This window comes from Heterodontus francisci, chromosome 6, assembly GCF_036365525.1.
Source record: "Heterodontus francisci isolate sHetFra1 chromosome 6, sHetFra1.hap1, whole genome shotgun sequence".
In the NCBI taxonomy this organism is placed as follows: domain Eukaryota; kingdom Metazoa; phylum Chordata; class Chondrichthyes; order Heterodontiformes; family Heterodontidae; genus Heterodontus; species Heterodontus francisci.
The window spans coordinates 156,482,325-156,501,910 of record NC_090376.1 but is presented as its reverse complement, the minus strand read 5'-3'; the positions used below and the strand labels follow the sequence as shown (position 1 = coordinate 156,501,910).

At 43.3% G+C, this 19,586-nt stretch overlaps 1 protein-coding gene across 1 annotated transcript in view; it reads left to right on the top strand.

Annotated features, from left to right (window-relative positions):
* The window catches only part of dnajc3a (DnaJ (Hsp40) homolog, subfamily C, member 3a), a 120,942-nt gene that overhangs the window by 21,069 nt on the left and 80,287 nt on the right, over positions 1 to 19,586 (top strand). Inside the window, exon 2 of the mRNA XM_068034397.1 lies at positions 8,561 to 8,671. Coding sequence (XP_067890498.1) covers positions 8,561 to 8,671 — 111 coding nt within the window. The remainder of the gene's footprint in view (positions 1 to 8,560; positions 8,672 to 19,586) is intronic.

Below are 19,586 nucleotides of genomic sequence, written 5' to 3'. Positions count from 1 at the left end.
AACCCCGAGAGAGGCAAGTCTCCTACAGTGAACAAGGTTTAAGAAGAATACTGGACCCCAATGAAAAGCAAGGGCTATAGTGAGCAAAGCATAGTAAAAACTCTTCTGATGTTGCCTCAAACTTCCTTTTTTTTTCCTATCTATTTGCATGTGTATATCACGTCTGCATGCTAGTGTGGGACATGGCATGTATCCATGGGCATTAACAAAGTTAGTTTGTTTTAATAAATTTCACTTTTCTGCTTTAAACCGGAGCCTGTTTTTGCTCATTTCTTTTGCCTTACAACGGGCAAGTGATGAACATGCTTTTAAGTCATGTAATTTGTTTGTGGCCAGATTAAGTTTGTATCTGGGTGTGAATGCAGAGAATACTCCAAGCCCTCAAATCCCATTTTCTGAAATCCAAGGGGGAACTCAAAGCAATGTGCTTAAATTAAATTCTCTTGTAATAAGACCAGGTGAAGGCTGCAAAAGACCCCTAGACACCTTTCTCACCTGGTCGTAACTGTTAACTCGGGCACAGCATGTTTGACTATCTGCACTCAAGGATGTTTCTCTTTTTTTTTAAATGTGACCTAAATGTATGCAATAAAATGCATTAAAAGAAATGGAAAATACAGATCTCTGTGCTGATGTTTTTAGTCAAAATGCTCAACAAACCTGAATTAAAAGACCAAAATATAACTTTATTTCCTGCTCAGCCTGAAAAATCTGCTCAATATTCAGACCACCCACAAACCAGTTCAATTGGACACTTACTCGCTTAAGTTGGGGCAGTTCAAATGGCAGGTTCGATAGATTGAGACTTGCAGTATATCCCGAATTCTATGCTTTTAAGTCATGTAATTTGTTTGTGGCCAGATTAAGTTTGTATCTGGGTGTGAATGCAGAGAATACTCCAAGCCCTCAAATCCCATTTTCTGAAATCCATTTACTGACATGTCTGCATACTGTCAGGCAAACCCCCAGCTGCCGAGAATAAGGAGAATTCATTTCGCCACATGTACATTGATTTTAAACTGCTTATGAAGAAAGAACTTTTTTTTTTAACTGGAAACTTTGTCTGGAGAGAGACATTAGCATATCAACAGACAAGTACTTTAAAGGACAAAGTGGCGCAGTGGTTAGCACCACAGCCTCACAGCTCCAGGGACCCAGGTTCGATTCTGGGTACTGCCTGTGCGGAGTACTGCCTGTGCAGAGTTTGCAAGTTCTCCGTGTCTGCATGGGTTTTCGCCGGGTGCTCCGGTTTCCTCCCACATCCAAAAGACTTGCAGGTGATGGGTAAATTGGCTGTTGTAAATTGCCCCTAGTGTAGGGAGATGATGGGGAATATGAGATTACTGTAGGGTTAGTAGAAATGGGTGGTTGTTAGTCGGCACAGACTCGGTGGGCCGAAGGGCCTGTTTCAGTGCTGTATCTCCAAATACAAAAAATTAAAATAAATAAAGGAGCTATTCCCTGCTTCAATGTAATCCACAGTGGACTTTTGATTGAACCTGGAATTCAGGTTCAATGTCTGGTAAAATACAAAGATGGCCAAATACACAAACTGATGTGGTCAGGCCAGTCTGGTCACATGACTGACTGACTGAAATGAATGTCACTTTACACCTAAAGAAAACCTGATGTGCTCATTTCTTTGCCTTATAATTGGAAAGCTGTGAACAAGGATTCACAAGGGGGGTTTAAAGCAGTGTATTTAGAATTAAACCTTGTTACAGTAAGACTGGGTGAAGACAGTAAATGACCCATAGACACTTTTCTCGCCTGATCATATCAGCCCAAGTGCTGATTTTAGATGTGTACAGAAATACCCAGTGCTGCAACAGAAATTCAGTTAAATTTGAAAAGATGGGGACTGTTTGACTGTCTCAATACAGTTAAAATAATTCAAGTTCAAGCAACTAGTTTTTAATTGACAATTTTTTAAAAAATATTTGGATAGGCAAGCAAAAGCTTTGAAAAACATCTGGAGTAAGAGTTGTCTGAAACCAGAGTCATAAACAAAATTGTGAATCTCACCACATGACACCATGATCAAGTTGGAAGCATGCTATGTAAAGTTGACATGGAGTTTTATAAAGTACAGCATTTCATCAGGAGCCATGTAACAGCCCTCCCTTGCAATTTGCAAGATTCCTATCTGAGATGCAGAGGGATCGCGGTGTCCTCGTGCATGAATCGGAAAAGGTTATATTGCAGGTACAGCACTTAATTAGGAAAGCTAATAGAATGTTATTATTTGAGGGGAATTGAATACAAAAGTGGGGAGGTTATGCTTCAGCTATAGAGGGCATTGGTGAGACCATATCTGGAGTATTGTGTACAGTACTGGTCTCCTTATTTAAGGAAGGATGTAAATGCATTGGAGGCAGAAAGATTGGACAGGCTAGGCTTTTATCTGGAATTTAGAGCGAGAGGTGACTTGATTGAAACACATTAGCGTATCAGATCCTGAGGGGTCTTGACTGGGTCATGTGGAAAGGATGTTTTCCATTGTGGGAGAATCTGGATCAAGGGATTGCTGTTTTAAATGGGTGACCTGTTATTTTTAAAACTGAGAAATTTTTTGAGGGTTGAGTGTCTTTGGAATTCTGTTCTTCAAAAGGTAGTGGAAGCAGTGTCTTTGAATATCTTTTAAGACAAGTAGATTCTTGGGACAGGATTTACTCATTTGGAAACAAATTAACTTATTAGCAAGAGGCAGCATGGTTTTATGAAGGGGAGGTAGTGTCTCACTAACTTGAGTTTTTTTGAGGAAGTGACGAAGATGATTGATGAAGGAAGGGCAGTGGATGTTGTCTATATGGACTTCAGTAAAGCCTTTGACAAAATCCCTCATGGCAGACTGGTATAAAAGGTGATGTCACATGGGATCAGAGGTGAGCTGGCAAGATGGATACAGAACTGGCTCTGTCAGTTCTGTCAGACAGAGGGTAGCAGTGGAAGGGTGCTTTTCTGAATGGAGGGCTGTGATTAGTGGTGGTCCACAGGGATCAGTGCTGGGACATTTGCTGTTTGCAGCATATATAAATGATTTGGAGGAAAATGTAGCTGGTCTGATTAAGTTTGCGGACGACACAAAGGTTGGTGGAGTTGCGCATAGTGATTGTCGGATACAGCAGGATATAGATCGGTTAGAGACTTGGGCGGAGAAATGGCAGACTGAGTTTAATCCAGAAAAATGTGAGGTAATGCATTTTGGAAGATCTAATACAGGTGGGAAGTATGCAGTAAATGGCAGAACCCTCGGGAGTATCGACAGGCAGAGAGATCTGGGCATACAGGTCACAAGGTGGCAACATGGGTGGAAAAGTTAGTCAAGAAGGCATACGGCATGCTTTTCTTCGGTCGGGGCACAGAGTATAAAAATTGGCAAGTCATGCTGCAGCTGTACAGAACCTTAGTTAGGCCACACTTGGAATATTGCGTGCAATTCTGGTGGCCACACTACCAGAAGGGTGTGGAGGCTTTGGAGAGGGTACAGAAGAGGTTTACGAGGATGTTGCCTGGTCTGGAGGGTATTGGCTATGAGAGGTTGGATAAACTGATTGTTTTCACTGGAATGACGGAGGTGGAGGGGTGGCATGATGGAGGTTTTTAAATTTGAGCAGTATGGACAGCTTGGATAGTCAAGCTTTTTCCCCGGGTGGAAGAGTCAGTTACTAGGGGACATAGGTTTAAGGTGCGAGGGGCAAAGTTTAGAGGGGATGTGTGAGGCAAGTTCTTTCCACAGAGGGTGGTGAGTGGCTGGTACTTGCTGCTGGGGGAGGTGGTGGAAGCAGGTACGATAGCGATGTTTAAGAGGCATCTTGACAAATGCTTGAATAGGAAGGGAATAGAGGGGTACGGTCCCCGGAAGTGCAGAAGGTGTTAGTTTAGGCAGGCATCAAGATTGGCGCAGGCTTGGAGGGCCGCATGACCTGTTTCTGTGCTGTACTGTTCTTTGTTCTTCTTGATAAGGAGATGGAAGGTTATCGGGTGGAAATCTGGAGTAATCAGTTCAGCCATGAACTTATTGAATGGCAGAGCAGGCTTGAAGGGCTGAGTGGCCTACTGCTGCTCCTAATTTGTATGTTCACAGCTCCAAAGATTGGCCAGCCACACATCAACATCCCTTTCATAATTATTGCATAATAATAAAGCCAAATACCAGGACTTTGCACTGTCATTAGAATTCTTGCTATGCACCAAAGCCTTAACAGGAAGCATCGATGCTGGCATTGAAGAGCTTGGTGACTTGAAAGTTTCAACCATCTCTGAAGCAATGGAAGCATCATTTTGGTATGGGCAGAACCTGCAACAAGGGCTGGTTTGAGACCTACTTAGCTGCGATTTGCCATTGCAAAAAAAAAATCTACATGAAGCATGACATAAACCTAACAACAGCTAAGGAACTGTATGACCTGAAAGTAGCCAAGACAGCCATGCAGAGGAGAGTACTGTACATACAAACACTGGATCCGTTTACATCAAGAAATCCAAACTGCATGTGACAAAGGAAATCTACAAGCTATATACAATGGGATTAATAGGGTGCTTGGTCCTGCCATCACCAAAATTGCTCCCCTGAATTATTCCCTGACAGAAGTAAACAGATGTCTCACTGGGGTGAATACTACTGTGAGCTGAACTCCTGTGAGTCTGGCACTTCCCAGTGTGCACTTGATGCTTTCTCTGCTGTAAAATCCTGTCATGGATGAATTAGATGAAGAACCCTAGTCACTGGAGCTCTAAGGCTGCCTAGTGAGCAGAAGGGCACCTGGCACAGCTGGAAATCCCAGCTGACCTGCTCAAGCATGGAAATCTCTATCTAATGCACACTTTTGACCACCACCTTCTCCACTCAAAAGTTGGCTCTGTTCCACAGAAGGTGTGTGATGCCAAAACCTTTTTTTTTTAAAAAAAAAGTGACTGGAGACTGCAACAACTGCAGGTGCCTTTGCATCACCGGCAAGGCCTTTGCTAGTCTTATACTTAAGACCTCATTTACTTGCAGACTGAACATACCCAGAAGCACAGTGCAGTTTCTGTGCCAGCAGATCTACTGTGGGCATGATCTTCATACCCCAGCTGCAAGAGAAGTGTAAGGAACAGGGTTTACCCCTTTGCCTTACTTTTGTAGATCTTGCTAAGGCATTCAACATAATCAGCCGGGCTCTACAAAATTTTTGGGGGAAAATTGGCTGTCCACCGAAGCTCCTCCAGTCTCCTCTCCTTCCATGACAACATACACTTTTCACAACCAGGTGCGAAAGGTGTCTGGGGGTCTGTTACTATCTTCACCTGGTCTTGTTATAACAAAGTTTAACTTTTTTTTTTTGAAACTGTTTTGAGCTCCCCCTTTGTGAATCCTCATTCACAGCTTTCCAATTATAAAGCAAAGAATTGGGGCGGCACAGTGGTGCAGTGGTTAGCACCGCAGCCTCACAGCTCCAGCGACCCGGGTTCAATTCTGGGTACCGCCTGTGTGGAGTTTGCAAGTTCTCCCTGTGTCTGCGTGGGTTTCCTCTGGGTTCTCCGGTTTCCTCCCACATGCCAAAGACTTGCTGGTTGATAGGTTAATTGGCCATTATAAATTGCCACTAGTGTAGATAGGTGGTAGGGAAATATAGGGACAGGTGGGGACGTGGTAAGAATATGGAAGTATTGTAGGATTAGTATAAATGGGTGGTTGATGGTCGGCAGAGACTCGGTGGGCTGAAGGGCCTGTTTCAGTGCTGTATCACTAAACTAAACCAACACACTGGGTTTTCTCCTTTTTTAAAGAAGAAATTGAAATTTATTTAAAACTTGAACTTAAACCCTAAAAATTCCTACGTGCCCATGCTAGCTTTCACATGTGATATGCACATGCAGATAGGGCAGGAAAGAGGAGAGGAAAATGTAGTCGAGGGACTTGAGGCAATATCAGTTTCTTTTTTACTGTGCTTCAAGCTCACTTGATTGTAGGTAGTCTTGCTGTTCGGGGCCTAATGTTCTTGAACCTTGTTCAGGTAGGAGACTTTTCTGAAGTTCACATGTTTTCACAAGATTCCATTCCATGGGAAAGATCGAGACAGGCAATACTAAAGAGGAAGTTCTATTTCAACTGTGAGCCAGGAGCTTTGTGCACAAATTCCATGTTCAAGTTCAAATTCGAAAACTCCAACAGTCAGTCATCTGACCAAATCTGGTCTGACCACTTCTGTGTATTGGGGAAGCAACGACTCGATCCCCATTGTTCCAACACTGTTACTATTCAAATGTCTTTCTCGTCAGGGGCTTGCAATTTTAAGTTTTAATGTTCATGTGGCAAAATCATCTGTGTCTCAGTCTTGGCAGGTGGGGGACTTGCCTGACCACTGCACTGCATAGTTTGGTTCCACGTCCAGCCATTTCAGAGTCCAGAATGGAGTGAAAGTGGTGTCCTAGCCCCCACTCTGGTATCATCTCTGTGCTCTTGACCTGAGTCTACTTGCATACTAGGTCAGACAGCAAGCTGTACAGTCTATCAAGGCTGGAAGTGAAGCCTAAAACACCGCGTGCTGATGCTGTGCTAAGTCGCTCACGCAAACTCTGCTGTAAAGACTCATGGACTCATGTCTAACATGTTCCCCTGGACTATAAAGATCAAGAAAACTCTGGTCATGGGACAAGATGTTGCAGATCTACCCTTGACCCCACTGGGAATGGTTAGCAAATTCTGCTACCTTGGGTCCAAGGTGACAGTCTGTTCCTTGATGCAGGGAAAGCAGCCAACACCTTTGGTTGACTCATGAAATGTGCAAGGGACAATGCCAAGGTGATGCATGGGATCAAGCTGATGGTTTGTAAGGTCCATGTTCTCTGCACCTTGCTGTATGGCTGTGAAACTTCATTACCAGGAAAGGAGCTCCGTTTCCATCTTCTGTCAACTGTGCCCTTATAGGTATATTCTAGCAGGACAAAATCTCAAATGCAGCAGTTCTCTTAAAGGCAGAGCTCTGAAGTGTTGGCACTCTTCAAACAGAGGTGACTGGTGGGATTGGACACATCCACAGGATGGAAGACTCACAGACCCTAGGATCTCCTGTACGGTGAGGTAGCCAGGGCCAGAGTAAGTGGGACACCAAAATCTCTGCTTCAGGGATGCTTGCAAACGTGACATGAAGGCCCTAAATGTTTGTCATACCTGGGAGTCAGCAGATGGTGAAAGTGGGGGGGAATGGCAACCCATCCTTTTGGACTACTGTCCACCACTACTAAGTTGCTACAGCTTGTTAACAGCTGCGAATGTTAAACAGGAACAAGAACAGCACTGTGGCAGAACCTGCCTCAAGCATTGGCCTTCACAGCCGTCAGCAAAGGGGCACCAAGAGCAGACATGCTTGTTGCATGTCCTTTTCACAGATGGAAGGATGCCAAAACAAAAACACAAAATTCACCAGTGTCTTTTATAGCTGATGACCTAGCTCTTCATTTTCGATCTGATTACTTGGATCCTGTTTCCTGAGAGTTGAAAGAACAAGACTTGAATTTATATAGTACCTTTTACAAGCTTTTTGGATGTGCAAAGCTCTTGTGTCTGGGTCTACAGGTATGTATAGTGGCATTGTGGGTGCTTATGGAGTATTAACCTGGCATACCACCTTCTATGCAACACTAATTGAAAGCAAGAGATGTTATTAGGTCTTTGGAAGTACCCAATATTGATTTTTAGTCAGCAATTCTCTTATCTGTCTTGGCTCCTATTGGAAGTGGAAATCTGGCTAGTCTGCCAAAACAAAGTGTATTCTCCTCTGCAGGTGTAAGTGTTCAAGTGATAGCAGGTAAAAGAGTACCTTCTGTGCAGTTTATTTTCCTTTCTTTGTCTTCCCCTTCCCCCCCCCCCCCCCCCCCACCCCCTTTCACTTTTAGTGTAAAAAAAAAAGTTAAACTTGTCTGATGAGTAATTAACCTGAAATGTTGAGTTCTGTTGCCCCACCCCCTCCACAGATGCAGCCTGACCTGAGTCAGATTTTTCAATATCTTTTTTTTTTAAATACAGAACTGTCTTAGCTTAACATTACTTAAACATTTTGCCTAGTTACATCAAAATTCTAGTTGCTCATTTTATGTGGGCATGATTGCAAATGGACATCCTATGTGCCCAAATGTCAGGGTATTGTGTTCATGCCCCTCAATTAATATGTAAATAAATGTCTTGCCTTTTTCAAATGGACACTAATTAGCTAATGTTCCTTGTTAACAAACCATTGCATGTAATTTACCTCTACCCAAATTTCAAAACTGATAATCACATTCAGAAAATACCTCCAGAATTAGTGTAAAATGTATGTTGAATTTTAGCATAAGGATTTTTTTTTTTTAAATGACTAAATTTATATTTCAGGGTCCAATTTGATAGTATTAAACAAAAAATGCTTGTACTGTGTGCTGTCTTTTTTTTTTTTGCTCATGCCCTTTACTCAAACATTTTCTAGGTGGTCAAACTGATAAAAAGGTGTGATATGGGTCCAGTTCCAAGTGCCTATATTGAGATTCTGCAGTGTTTGATATTCTAATTTTTAAAGGTAACATTGTGATTCTTTTACAGGAATAGAAGGTGGCATAAATGCTGAAGTTGAAAAACACCTTGAAATGGGGAAGAAACTACTGGCTGCAGGACAATTAGCAGATGCACTGTCTCATTTTCATGCTGCTGTAGGTATGTATTTGTTAGAAATGTACTATTTTATAGTACCATTTTCGTCCAACATTGAAGGCCAATTTTTTTTTGATTTCTCTATTTGAGCAGTAATAATTACATTAAAAGTTAATATGGGTACTACAGTAAAAGGATTCACTGAATTTCTTACTGAGCCAAGAATAAATGGATCTGAGTTTGGAATAGATAACTATTCTAAAGATTAACATGTTCATCCTTTCACATTTTTGTCAGCCTCTTTTTTTTTTTTCTGCGCACTGTACGTTCGTGTGCTTCAAACCAAAAACTGCTTCCATAGTTCACATTCTTCCTCCACTTTCTTGCCACTTCAGTGGGAGGTGCTCCATAGCTGATATAGCAGTTTATGTAATTTATATATCACATGCATTTCCTGTAGCATCGCATTGTTTGGCATACAGTAAAATGGTAGCAAACTTGAGTTGAAAAGGTGGAGAATGTGGAAATCAAAAGTAGGAAAAGTGTTTGAAGTATTACTATGCATTTATGGAAGAAAACTATCTACAAATGGCCACCTACCAATAAGAGGATAAACCAATCCATCATTCAAAATTTTTAGAATATTCTTGTTTGCCAGTTTTCTTGGTTATTAAAATTCGTAATGTCTTAAAGTAACTTAAAACTATCGAATTGTCTTTTTTGTGTTTTTACTTGAAGATATCAGCCTCGTTCAAAGCCTGGATTTATTAATTTTACCAACTCTTAACTGAAGGCCAAACCTGCAATCGGAGGCATGGGCAGCATAATAACTTCCCAGGATGCGTCAATAGCATTTATGCCAGCCCAACCGATGGAAATGCTGCTTTTCAGTATCTAAATACTTGTTTGGTTATCTTTTCCAAATTATTTGAAGAAAAGTTAGGGGACGTATTTTGAAAGCTTTATTCAGGTAAAATGTATGTTAAATGCTTTTTAAATTAAAGGAGGCAGGTGTTGTCTGAACAACCATTTCACATGACTAATAATTTAAATACATGTTGCAGCTTTTGTTTAGAATTTTAAACGGTCTGTATTTTACTCATCTTGTAAGTGAATAATTTGTTTCTGAATTATTTGCATACAAACTGGATGTATAGTATGTTACAACTAAACTTTACAATAAAAGCTATTGAGAGGAACAAGAGGTTTGCATTCTTAAATAAGCTGAATGCTATTCAGGCACACAAACTTTGCTTTTCATCTGCATTAATCAGAAAATGTAAATGTAAAAAGGAGATTCATCTGAAAGAATGAGTCTGAAAATTTCATTTCAGTATTAGCAGAAATCTCATTTACAAACCACTGCTTGCAGATATCTTTTTTTTCCAACCCCCAGCCCATACTGCTGCTGTCAGACCTGCGAATCCATCAGTGAGTCAAACTCTATATTTGATCTGTTTTATGAATCTCTGGCTCCTCAACAATGGGCATCCCTTCTGAATTCTGCCAAACCAAGACACTTTTTTTTTTTTTCCCCTCCAAGGCCTGCCTGTGTTTATTAAAGAAAATCCTGAGGGGTAACCCACCCCAGTACTGTTGAATATCAAGGACTTATCCATCGTGCTCATTAGAATTTTTTATGTTGATGGGTGTTATGCCAGACCCCCACCTGCCAAGAAAGAGGCACATTCATTTCGTCATAAAAATTGATTTTAAAATGTTGCTGGAGCGAAGAAATGACTTGTTAAACAGATCAGCTGTGGCTAGAAAAGACATTTGCATCTTAACAGGCAGTGTTTGGAAGGACAGAACCATTCCCTGACAGTCAGCCTACAATGGACATTGGTCACCAGATATTATGTGCAAGAAAAGCATTCAAGAGACAGCTAAGGTGATGCAATCCAGGACTAGTTAGACCAACTGATCACATGACTAACTGGCTGTTGCAGGGCATTCTGAACTGAGACATCTTCCTGGACTGAAGATCTCCTGTCTGCTCCCATCTTTTTCTCAAGCCTCTGAATCCACTGAAGACGCATGTACCCCAAGAGAAAAGTCTCCTACAGCGAACAAGGTTTAAGAAGAATACTGGGCCCCAAGAAAATAAGAACTACCTACAATCAAGGACTCTACATTGAGCTTGAAGAACCATATCTCTTCAGATATTGCCTCAAACATTTCCACTTTATAATTTTTTTCTGTTGCTTTGCATATGTTTCTTGCTTTTGCATGCTGGTGTGGGCATGTCACGCATCCATAGGAGTCAACCGAATTAGAGTTCAAGTTAAATAAATTTAAACTTTTCTTTAAACCTAAAAAAAATCTATTTGGTGCTGGTTTCTTTGCCTAATAATTGGAAAGCGGTGAACAAGGATTCACCCAAAGGGGAGCTAAAAACATGGTGTGTTTAAAATTAAGCCCTGTTGTTCAGACTAAGTGAAGGCTGAAACGGAACCTAGACCTCTTTCTCACTGGGTTGTAACAGAAGTTTGCGGGCTACCGTTCTGATTTTATCCACGGACAAACGAGTGAAATTGGGAACAATTTGGCTACCCACTTCCAATCAAAGCGCACTATTTCAATACAGGTTTTCTTTGTGCGTGTGTGCTAACCTGTCTGCGACTGCAGCGAGTAGCTCCCCCGGCCGGGGTGACCTGCCCTCGGATAAATGACACGCACTCTCTATAGGGGACTTGAGGAAAATGATTGAGCAGTGTGCGATCACTCTACGTGGCAAGGCTAGGAAGTCTGAACTATGAAGGCTAGTGGCCCACCATTTTTTCTTCCTTGCTTTGGAGGAAGCAGAAGCAGTGTTAGAAGTAGACCCAGACAGACTATTGTTAGCAGATACAATTGGAACACAGGAAATTTGTGTTCCAGGGGAGACAAAGAAAGCCTTCCAAAAAGAATGTGGAGTAAAGGGCAGGAGAGAGAAAGAACCTTCTGGAAAGAATGCATAGAAAGAGCTGACGTTCCTTGAGTTAATTAGGCAGTGACAGAGTAATCCTAGAAAAAGCATAGCCAATATGGAGGAGGGTAATTCCGGACTGGGGACAGAATTTTTAAAACTAGTTCAACTAATTCCAAAAGTCAATGAGGAGGATGTAGAAGATTTTTTTGTGTCCTTTTGAGAAACTGGCAAGGTAGCTAAAATGGCTAGCTGAGACCTGGCCTCTTTTTTTTTTATTACAAAGCAAGCTACCCTGGAAAGCACAAAGTTTATTCCCTGTTGCCAGATGACAGTTCATCAGATTATGAACTGATTAAAAAGTGCTATCTGCGGGGCATATGAATTAGTACCTGAAGCTTATTGCCAAAAGTTTAGAACCCTCAAGGAGCAAGCTAATCAATCTTTTCTGGCGTTTGAAAGAAGTAAGCAACTGGCTTTTGACCAGTGGCAGAGGGCTCTTAAAATACAGCTCCACTATGAGAATCTGAGGTAATCCTGTTTGAGGAATTTAAAAACACTCTCCCATTCTCCATGACACATGTAGAGGAGCAGCAGGTCCAGAGAGCCCAGCAAGCGACTGTTCTGCCCAATGAGTTTGTTTTAATTTATAAGTTGGTTTCCCAGAGGAGAACTTTGTCTAGTCCCTCACCAATCCGGAAAAGACAGAGTGGAAAGCAGGAAACTACAGGCCAGTTAGCTTAACATCTGTCTTGGGGAAAATATTAGCTGCTAGTAAAGATGGTATAGCATGGCATTTAGAATTCCTGTTCAACCAATCTGAGGGAGTTACATGCGCTGTGCATAAAGGGGAACCAATGGCTGTATTGTACTTAGATTTCCAGAAGGCATTTGATAAGGTGCCACATCAAAGGTCATTGCAGAAAATAAAAGCTAATAGTGTAGGGGGTAACATTGGCATGGATAGAAGATTGGTTAGCTAACAGGAAACCGTAGGCATAAGTGGGTCATTTTCTGGTTGGTAAGATGTAATGAGTGGTGTGCCACAGGCATCTGTGTTGCAGCCTCAACTCTTTACAATTTATATAAATGACTTGGATGAAGGGACTGAAGGTATGGTTGCTAAATTTACTTATGACACAAAGATAGGTAGGAAAGTAACTTGTGAAGAAGACATAGGGGGCTACAAAGGGATATAAATAGGTTAAGTGAGTAGGCAAAGACCTGGCAAATAGAGTATAATGTGGGAAATTGTCCACTTTGGCAGGGAGAATAAAAAAGCTTATTATCTAACTGATAGCTTAGAGCTCGGAGATGCAGAGGGATCTGCGTGTCTCAGTGCATGAATAGCGAAAGGTTAGTATGCAGGTACAGCGTGTAATTGGGGAAAGCTAATAGAATGTTATTGTTTATCGCAAGGGGAACTGAATACAAAAGTAGGGAGGTTATGCTTCAGCTACACAAGGCATTGGTGAGACCACATCTGGAGTACTGTGTACAGTACTGGTCTTATTTAAGGAAGGATGTAAATGCGTTGGAGGCAGTAGAGAAGATTTACTAGATTTGGGCGGTGCAGTGGTTAGCACAACAGCCTCACAGCTCCAGCGACCCGGGTTCAATTCTGGCTACTGCCTGTGTGGAGTTTGCAAGTTCTCCCTGTGTCTGCGTGGGTTTCCTCCAGGTGCTCAGGTTTCCTCCCACATGCCAAAGACTTGCAGGTTGATGGGTAAATTTGGCCATTATAAATTGCCCCTAGTATAGGTAGGCGGTAGGGAAATATAGGGACAGGTGAGGATGTAGTGGGAATATGGGATTAGTGTAGGATTAGTATAAATGGGTGGTTGATGGTCGGCACAGACTCGGTGGGCCGAAGGGCCTGTTTCAGTGCTGTATCTCTAAACTAAACTAGATTAATAGCTGGAATGGGTGAGCTGTCTTATGAGGAAAGATTGGACAGCTAGGCATGTATCTGCTGGAATTTAGAAGAGCAAGAGGTGACTTGATTGAAACAGATAAGATCCTGAGGGGTCTTGACAAGGTAGATGTGGACAGGATGTTCCCCCAGTCAGAGAACCTTGAACTAGGTCACTGAGATGAGATTTTTTTTTTTTGAGGGTTGAGTCTTTGGGATTCTCTTCCTCTAAAAGGCAGTATTTGAATATTATTAAGGCAGAAGTAGATAGATTCTTGATGAGCAAGGGGGTGGAAGGTTATTGGGGGTAGGTGGTAATGTGGAGTAATCAGTTCAGCCATGAACGTATTGAATAGCAGAGCAGGTTCAAGGGGTTGAGTGGCCTGCTCCTGCTCCTAATTTGTATGTGATAGGAGCCCAAGCAGTCCTAGAAGGGAAAGAAAAGCAAGAGACACAGGGGGCTGCCCTCTAGCCAGAAAGAAAGGTGCTGTGACCTGGAGTGAGACCTGAGTACCTGTGTGCTTCCTTTGTAATAAAGCAGGGCATTTAAAGGCTGACTGCTGGAAACTAAAGCGAAAACCTGTGTGGTTAATCAGGGCACACCCACTCTGAAGAAGGAATGCTGGAGGAGAGCCCAACAGAGCAAGCTGGCTTTAACTGCAGTAAGAGTGCAACTCTGGAAGCTTACTACTGCAAGTGCAGGAAAAGTTAATAGGATTGCTGAAGGTTATCAGGGTTTTGTGTTTGAAAGGAAAGTCACCCTATACCCCTCGAGTGGGGCACGCAAGCCCATGGTAATGCTCAGCGACACGGGTGACTAGATCATTTTTACTGGGAAAAGGCCTGTCCTTTGCTCCCTAGAGTGCAGTGAACACCAGAATGGTGGTGAATGGTATTGGAGGGCAGGGTATGCCTGTACCTGGAGTACAACCTAGTTTTGGGACTGGTCCCCATAGAGATTGACCTGAGTTTGTCTGTGGATGGGATTGACCTGCTCCTAGATAATCTGGTGGGGATGAAGGTAGTTTTTCCCCCCACTTCCCCCCCCCCCCCCCCCCCGGTAGTGAAAGAAAGATCACAGGAGGTCAGAGATAGGGCAGTGGCAGGCGACAGAACCCTGCAGTTTTCCTGAATGTGTAGTGAATCAGGGCATGATCAAACGAGCTCTCCCAGAGGAGACTGGATCAGCACTGCAGGCAGATGACTCTGTCTGTCTGAGACTTCTTTGGAAAATTAGAAGACCCAGGGAATGAATTAAATGGATTTTCCCTAGGTGAGGCTCAGTGAGCCAACCCAGTGTTGAGAGTTAGCACAAGCTGCGCAGTCTGCAAGTGAAGCAGAGGGAGTCTCTGACTGCCGCTATTTCAAGAATTGAGGTACTGATGAGATGGAGTTCTCCTCACAGACCTGAGAGCAAGGTGTAGATGCTAGTTCACCAGTTAGTGGTGTTGCAGAGATACCAGAGAGAAATTTAGAAGGGCGCACAAGACTACAGTGGCTGTATATGCCGGTATAGGAAAGACCAAAGCCCGCATAAGATAGCTGTTTGGCCAAAACTCCACCAAGATGTAGTGGAATTCTGTAGGAGTTGGCATGTGTGTCAGGTTGAGTGGAAACCCCAACCTACAGTAAAACCTGCACCCCCAAATCCTGTACTGGTGTTGGGACCCTCCAGTGGAGAGCTAGTGAACTGTAAGGGGCCCCCACCGAGAACAAAAGGGGACAGGCAGGCACAAGGCTGCAAGAGTTTAGAAAAGGAAGGGGAAAAAGTGACCAAGAGGGCAAGTTAAAGGAAGTCTGGGAGGAATCCTGGATGATTACCCCTACTGTCTGGTCAGCCAACCCTGAAAAATATGAAAAGTTAGACCCCACATCCTCTAATGTAAATGCAGACACTAGAAGCACCCCTCCAGAGTTGCTAATAGTCTCTGCAGGTTCCTGCAAATGCTAAGAAAGACCTCTAGGGGGCAGCGAAACAGTGAGGGTGATGCCTCGCCTAGCCAAATTGCCACAGGGGAATGCAATAGAGTCTGCAGAAATACCTGCAGGTAGGAGTGTCCCATCAGACAAAGGGGACATTATCAAAGAATCCTCCCCTGCTGTCAGAACCAAAGAGAAGCACCCATACCCCACAGTCAAAAGCCTTTGCATGACCCAGAAAAGCACTGAAAGAGTTCAGGATACACCTGTCCGCAACAGACTCTCGAGGAAAAAAAAATTCCAAGTTGGGGCTAATTAAACCTAACCATCTCCACGACCCTAGGCAGCCATGGAAATGGGCAAACTGAAGAAAAATACCCCCGCCCAAAAGAAACGCATGTTTACTGGGATGTTAAAAGGGTGGGGTGGGGGGGAAGAGACAGTTTTAATCAGTTTTAGGGTTTATGAATGAATGAGAGAGAGACGCGTGTTTTCCCCGTATCTTATATTTTCTCTCGACCCTTTTTAATGAAATGCTCTCTTTAAAAATTGGCTTGCATTCCACTGGTTGTGGAGTTGTGCAAGATTGAGGCACATTAATTTTGTCATGAACATTGATTTTAAACTGTTGCTGGAGTGAGGAAATGACTTGTTAAACAGATGAGCTGTGGCTGGAAAATATATTTGCATATTGACGGACAGTGCTTGGAAGGACAAAGGACCATTCCCTGACACATTCAACTTATGAACCTTGATCACCTGGTATTGTGTAAGAGGAGCATTCAAGAGACTGCTAAGGTGATGCAATCCAGGACTGGTTAGACCAGCTGGTCACATGACTGTTACAGGATCGTTTAAGCTGAGAAAGGCACATGAACCCCAAGAGAGAAAAGTCTTCTGCAGCGAACAAGGTTTAAGACAAATACTGGCCCCTAATGAAAAGCAAGTACTACCTACAATCAAGAACTCTACAGTGAGCTTGAAGAACCATAACAAAAGCTTTTCAGATATTGCCTCAATTTTTCCACTTTATTTTTTTCTCTTTTGTTTCTATTTGCACGTGTGTATCGCGTATGCATACTTGCGTGTGTACGTCGTGTATCAGTAGGCGTTAACCGAATTAGAGTTCAAGTTGAATAAATTTCAACTTTTCTTAAACCTAAGAAAACTTGTTCATGCTGGTTTTTTGGCCTTATAATTGGAAAACCGTGAACAAGGATTCACCAAGCAGGAGCTGAGAAACATGGTGTGTTTAAAATTAAACCCTGTTATTGTAAGACCAGGTGAAGGCTGAAAGGGGACCCTAGACCTCTTTCTCACCGGGTCGTAGCAAGGCATTTTACAAGTATATACTTTTGTGTGTGTAATATTGGCATTCAAAGCACTATGCCAGTCTCACACCCAAAGGAATATATTGCCCCTTTTTTAAAAAAAAAATGTTTATCTTGTTTATGTGTGCCACATGAAATCTGCTACTCTATAATTCTAAAGTTGCATCTGAAAAATTTTCCTTGAACAATATTTCTAAAGTGTCATGTGTTAGTAGAATACAAAAACTAATTGGCTGAGTCAATGTATCCAATTGGCTGTTAAGAAATCAAAAGTCATTTAAAAGAAAAGCACAGAAATACATAACCAGCAGAAGATCAAATAAGTAAATCTATCCAAGCCACCAACCTGATCGCTTTCTCCCTCCCAGTTTTTCCCCCTTCCTATGGCAGTTTCAAAAAGATCCTCTCCCCGTTTCTCCCTGCTCTTTCTCTTTTTCTCCCTCTCCCTCTCCCTCTCCTTTCCCACCCCCCAACTTTATTACTTCTGTGGTTCCATATGCTCCATAGCTTGTCCATGCTCTAGTCATCTGAGGCCCTCGAAGCGCTTGTAAGCTGACATTGCTTTTGAGGCCTTCCACCCATGTTGTGCTCTAAAGACTTGATGCTGAAGTACCTTGTTCTCCTGTTTAGTCCTGTCCTTTTCTTCTCCCCAACCATCCACCACCACCAACCACCGAGCAATACCTTGTAATCTAAGCATAAGCTCCTTGCAACAAACTTAAGCCATTGCATAAAGCATCGAGGTTAGCTCTTGAAATTAATACATGGAGTAGTTTTTCTGAAATATGTGCGCTGTTAGTTGCTGCCATGCCCTGTCCTTTCCTTCATGCCTTTACCACACCCTCTCCACTTCATTTTTTTCCCCTGCCAAAAACTGTGCTTTGCTTCAGCTTCTTGTTTTTCCCCTTAAGTTTTGCTGTTGTGCTCATCCAAAATTAAGTTTAAATTCCCAAAACTTGGTGAGTTGGAGATGAATAATCTTGCCCTGCATCTTCTCCAATGAGCCTTTTGGATATTTGGTTTAAAGTTGTTCTGTGGTTCTCTTTTTTTTTGGAACTTGGTAAACCAGTTTGGTAGTTCTTTGGATCACAACAGATTCTGAAGTTGGTGCTAACATAGTACTTGCAGGTTTGAATGCTGAACCAAAGTATTTGAAAACAGTACATTCTTGAGCATATTTTTCTCATTTAAATTGATACCAGCTTCTGCGTTTATTTATTTAAAAACAATTCCTAGTGGTCAGTGTGTTGGTAGAGATGCGTGAAGCCAAAATCATCTAATACAACAACGAAGGCAACAAGAGGAGACGGCAACATCTACAGGGGTATCTCATGACTTAGTACACATGGTCAAGATCGGACGGGTCTGTCCGTTCCAGGATTGACTTCCTGTTTGTGTCCCCCGCTGTCACGGTCGGATCCACTGACGTCAAGCCGGTGTTCTTCTCCGACCACTGCCTCTTACTGGCTGTCACTTACAGGACGACCAGCGGGTTGGCAGAGGGACGTGGAAGCTCAATGCTACACTACTGACCCCAGAGAACGTTGAGGAACTCAAAAGGGGTTACAAAGGTTGGAGGACAGTGAAACCGCTCTTCGCTTCCTACTAGTGAACTGGAGACTCAATCAAGGAGAACATCAAGAGGTTCTTCATCCACAAAGGTGTTCAGAGGGCGGGAGAGAGACGGAGGGAAATGTCCCGACTCCAGCAAAGTATGCAAAATCTGCTCCGGTTGCAGTCGATGGGGGTCGAGGTCAAGGAGGACCTCCACGAGGTGAAGAGCCAGCAGGCCTCGCTCTTTGCCACGGAGGCCTCCAAGATCATCTTCCGGTCCAGAGTCCGCTCCATCGAGCAGGATGAGACGTGCTCTCGTTACTACTTCCAAAAGGTACACAGAGAGCTCTGTTATCAGTAGCCTGAAGGAAGAGGATGGCTCGGTGACTTCTTCGCAGTCCGACATACTAAGGATCAGCAAATCCTTTTATGCTGGGCTGTATGACGCGAAGCCCACAGACAGCAGAGCCTCCCTGTCCTTCCTGTCATATATCACAGAGGTCTTAGATGACAGCACGAGGAGGAGACTGGCTAAGCCGCTATCTCTGGACGAGCTGACAAAGGCCGTCGAGTCCTTCAAGAAGAGTAAAACTCCCGGAAGCGACGGCTTACCGGTCGAGTTGTATTCGGCCCTGTGGGACTGGGTCGGCCCGGACCTGCTGGAAGTATACGTGAATATGCTCCCGGCCGGCAACATGTCAGAATCCATGAGGAAAGATATCATCACCCTCATCTACAAGCGGAAGGGTGAGAGATCAGAAATTTGCGGCCCATCTCACTGCTTAATGTTGACTAGATTCTGTCCAAAGTCATAGCCAGTCGAGTCAAGTCTGCTCTGGAGTTGGTGATTTACCCTGAGCAGACCTGCACTGTACCCGGCAGGAAGATCTCTGATAGTCTAGCGCTACTCAGGGATACGATCGCCTATGTGCGGGACAGGAGGGTGGACACCTGCCTCATCAGCCTGGACCAGGTGAAGGCTTTTGACAGGATATCGCACACCTACATGATGGGCGTGCTTTCCAAAATGGGGTTTGGGGAGGGAATCTGCAATTGGATCCAACTGCTCTACACAAACATCAGTAGCGCAGTCTCAATCAATGGGTGGGAATCGGAAAGTTTCCCGATCCAATCTGGAGTCGGACAGGGCTGTCCTCTCTCCCCGGTCTTGTTTGTTTGCTGTATTGAATCCTTTGCTGAGTTTATTAGGAAGGATGCGAGCATAAGAGGGGTGACAATCCCAGGCAGTGGAGGCACTCGGGTAAAAACTTCTCTCTACATGGATGACGTCGCCATCTTCTGCTCTGATCCGCTGTCCGTGCGCAGACTGATGAGCATCTGTGACCAGTTCAA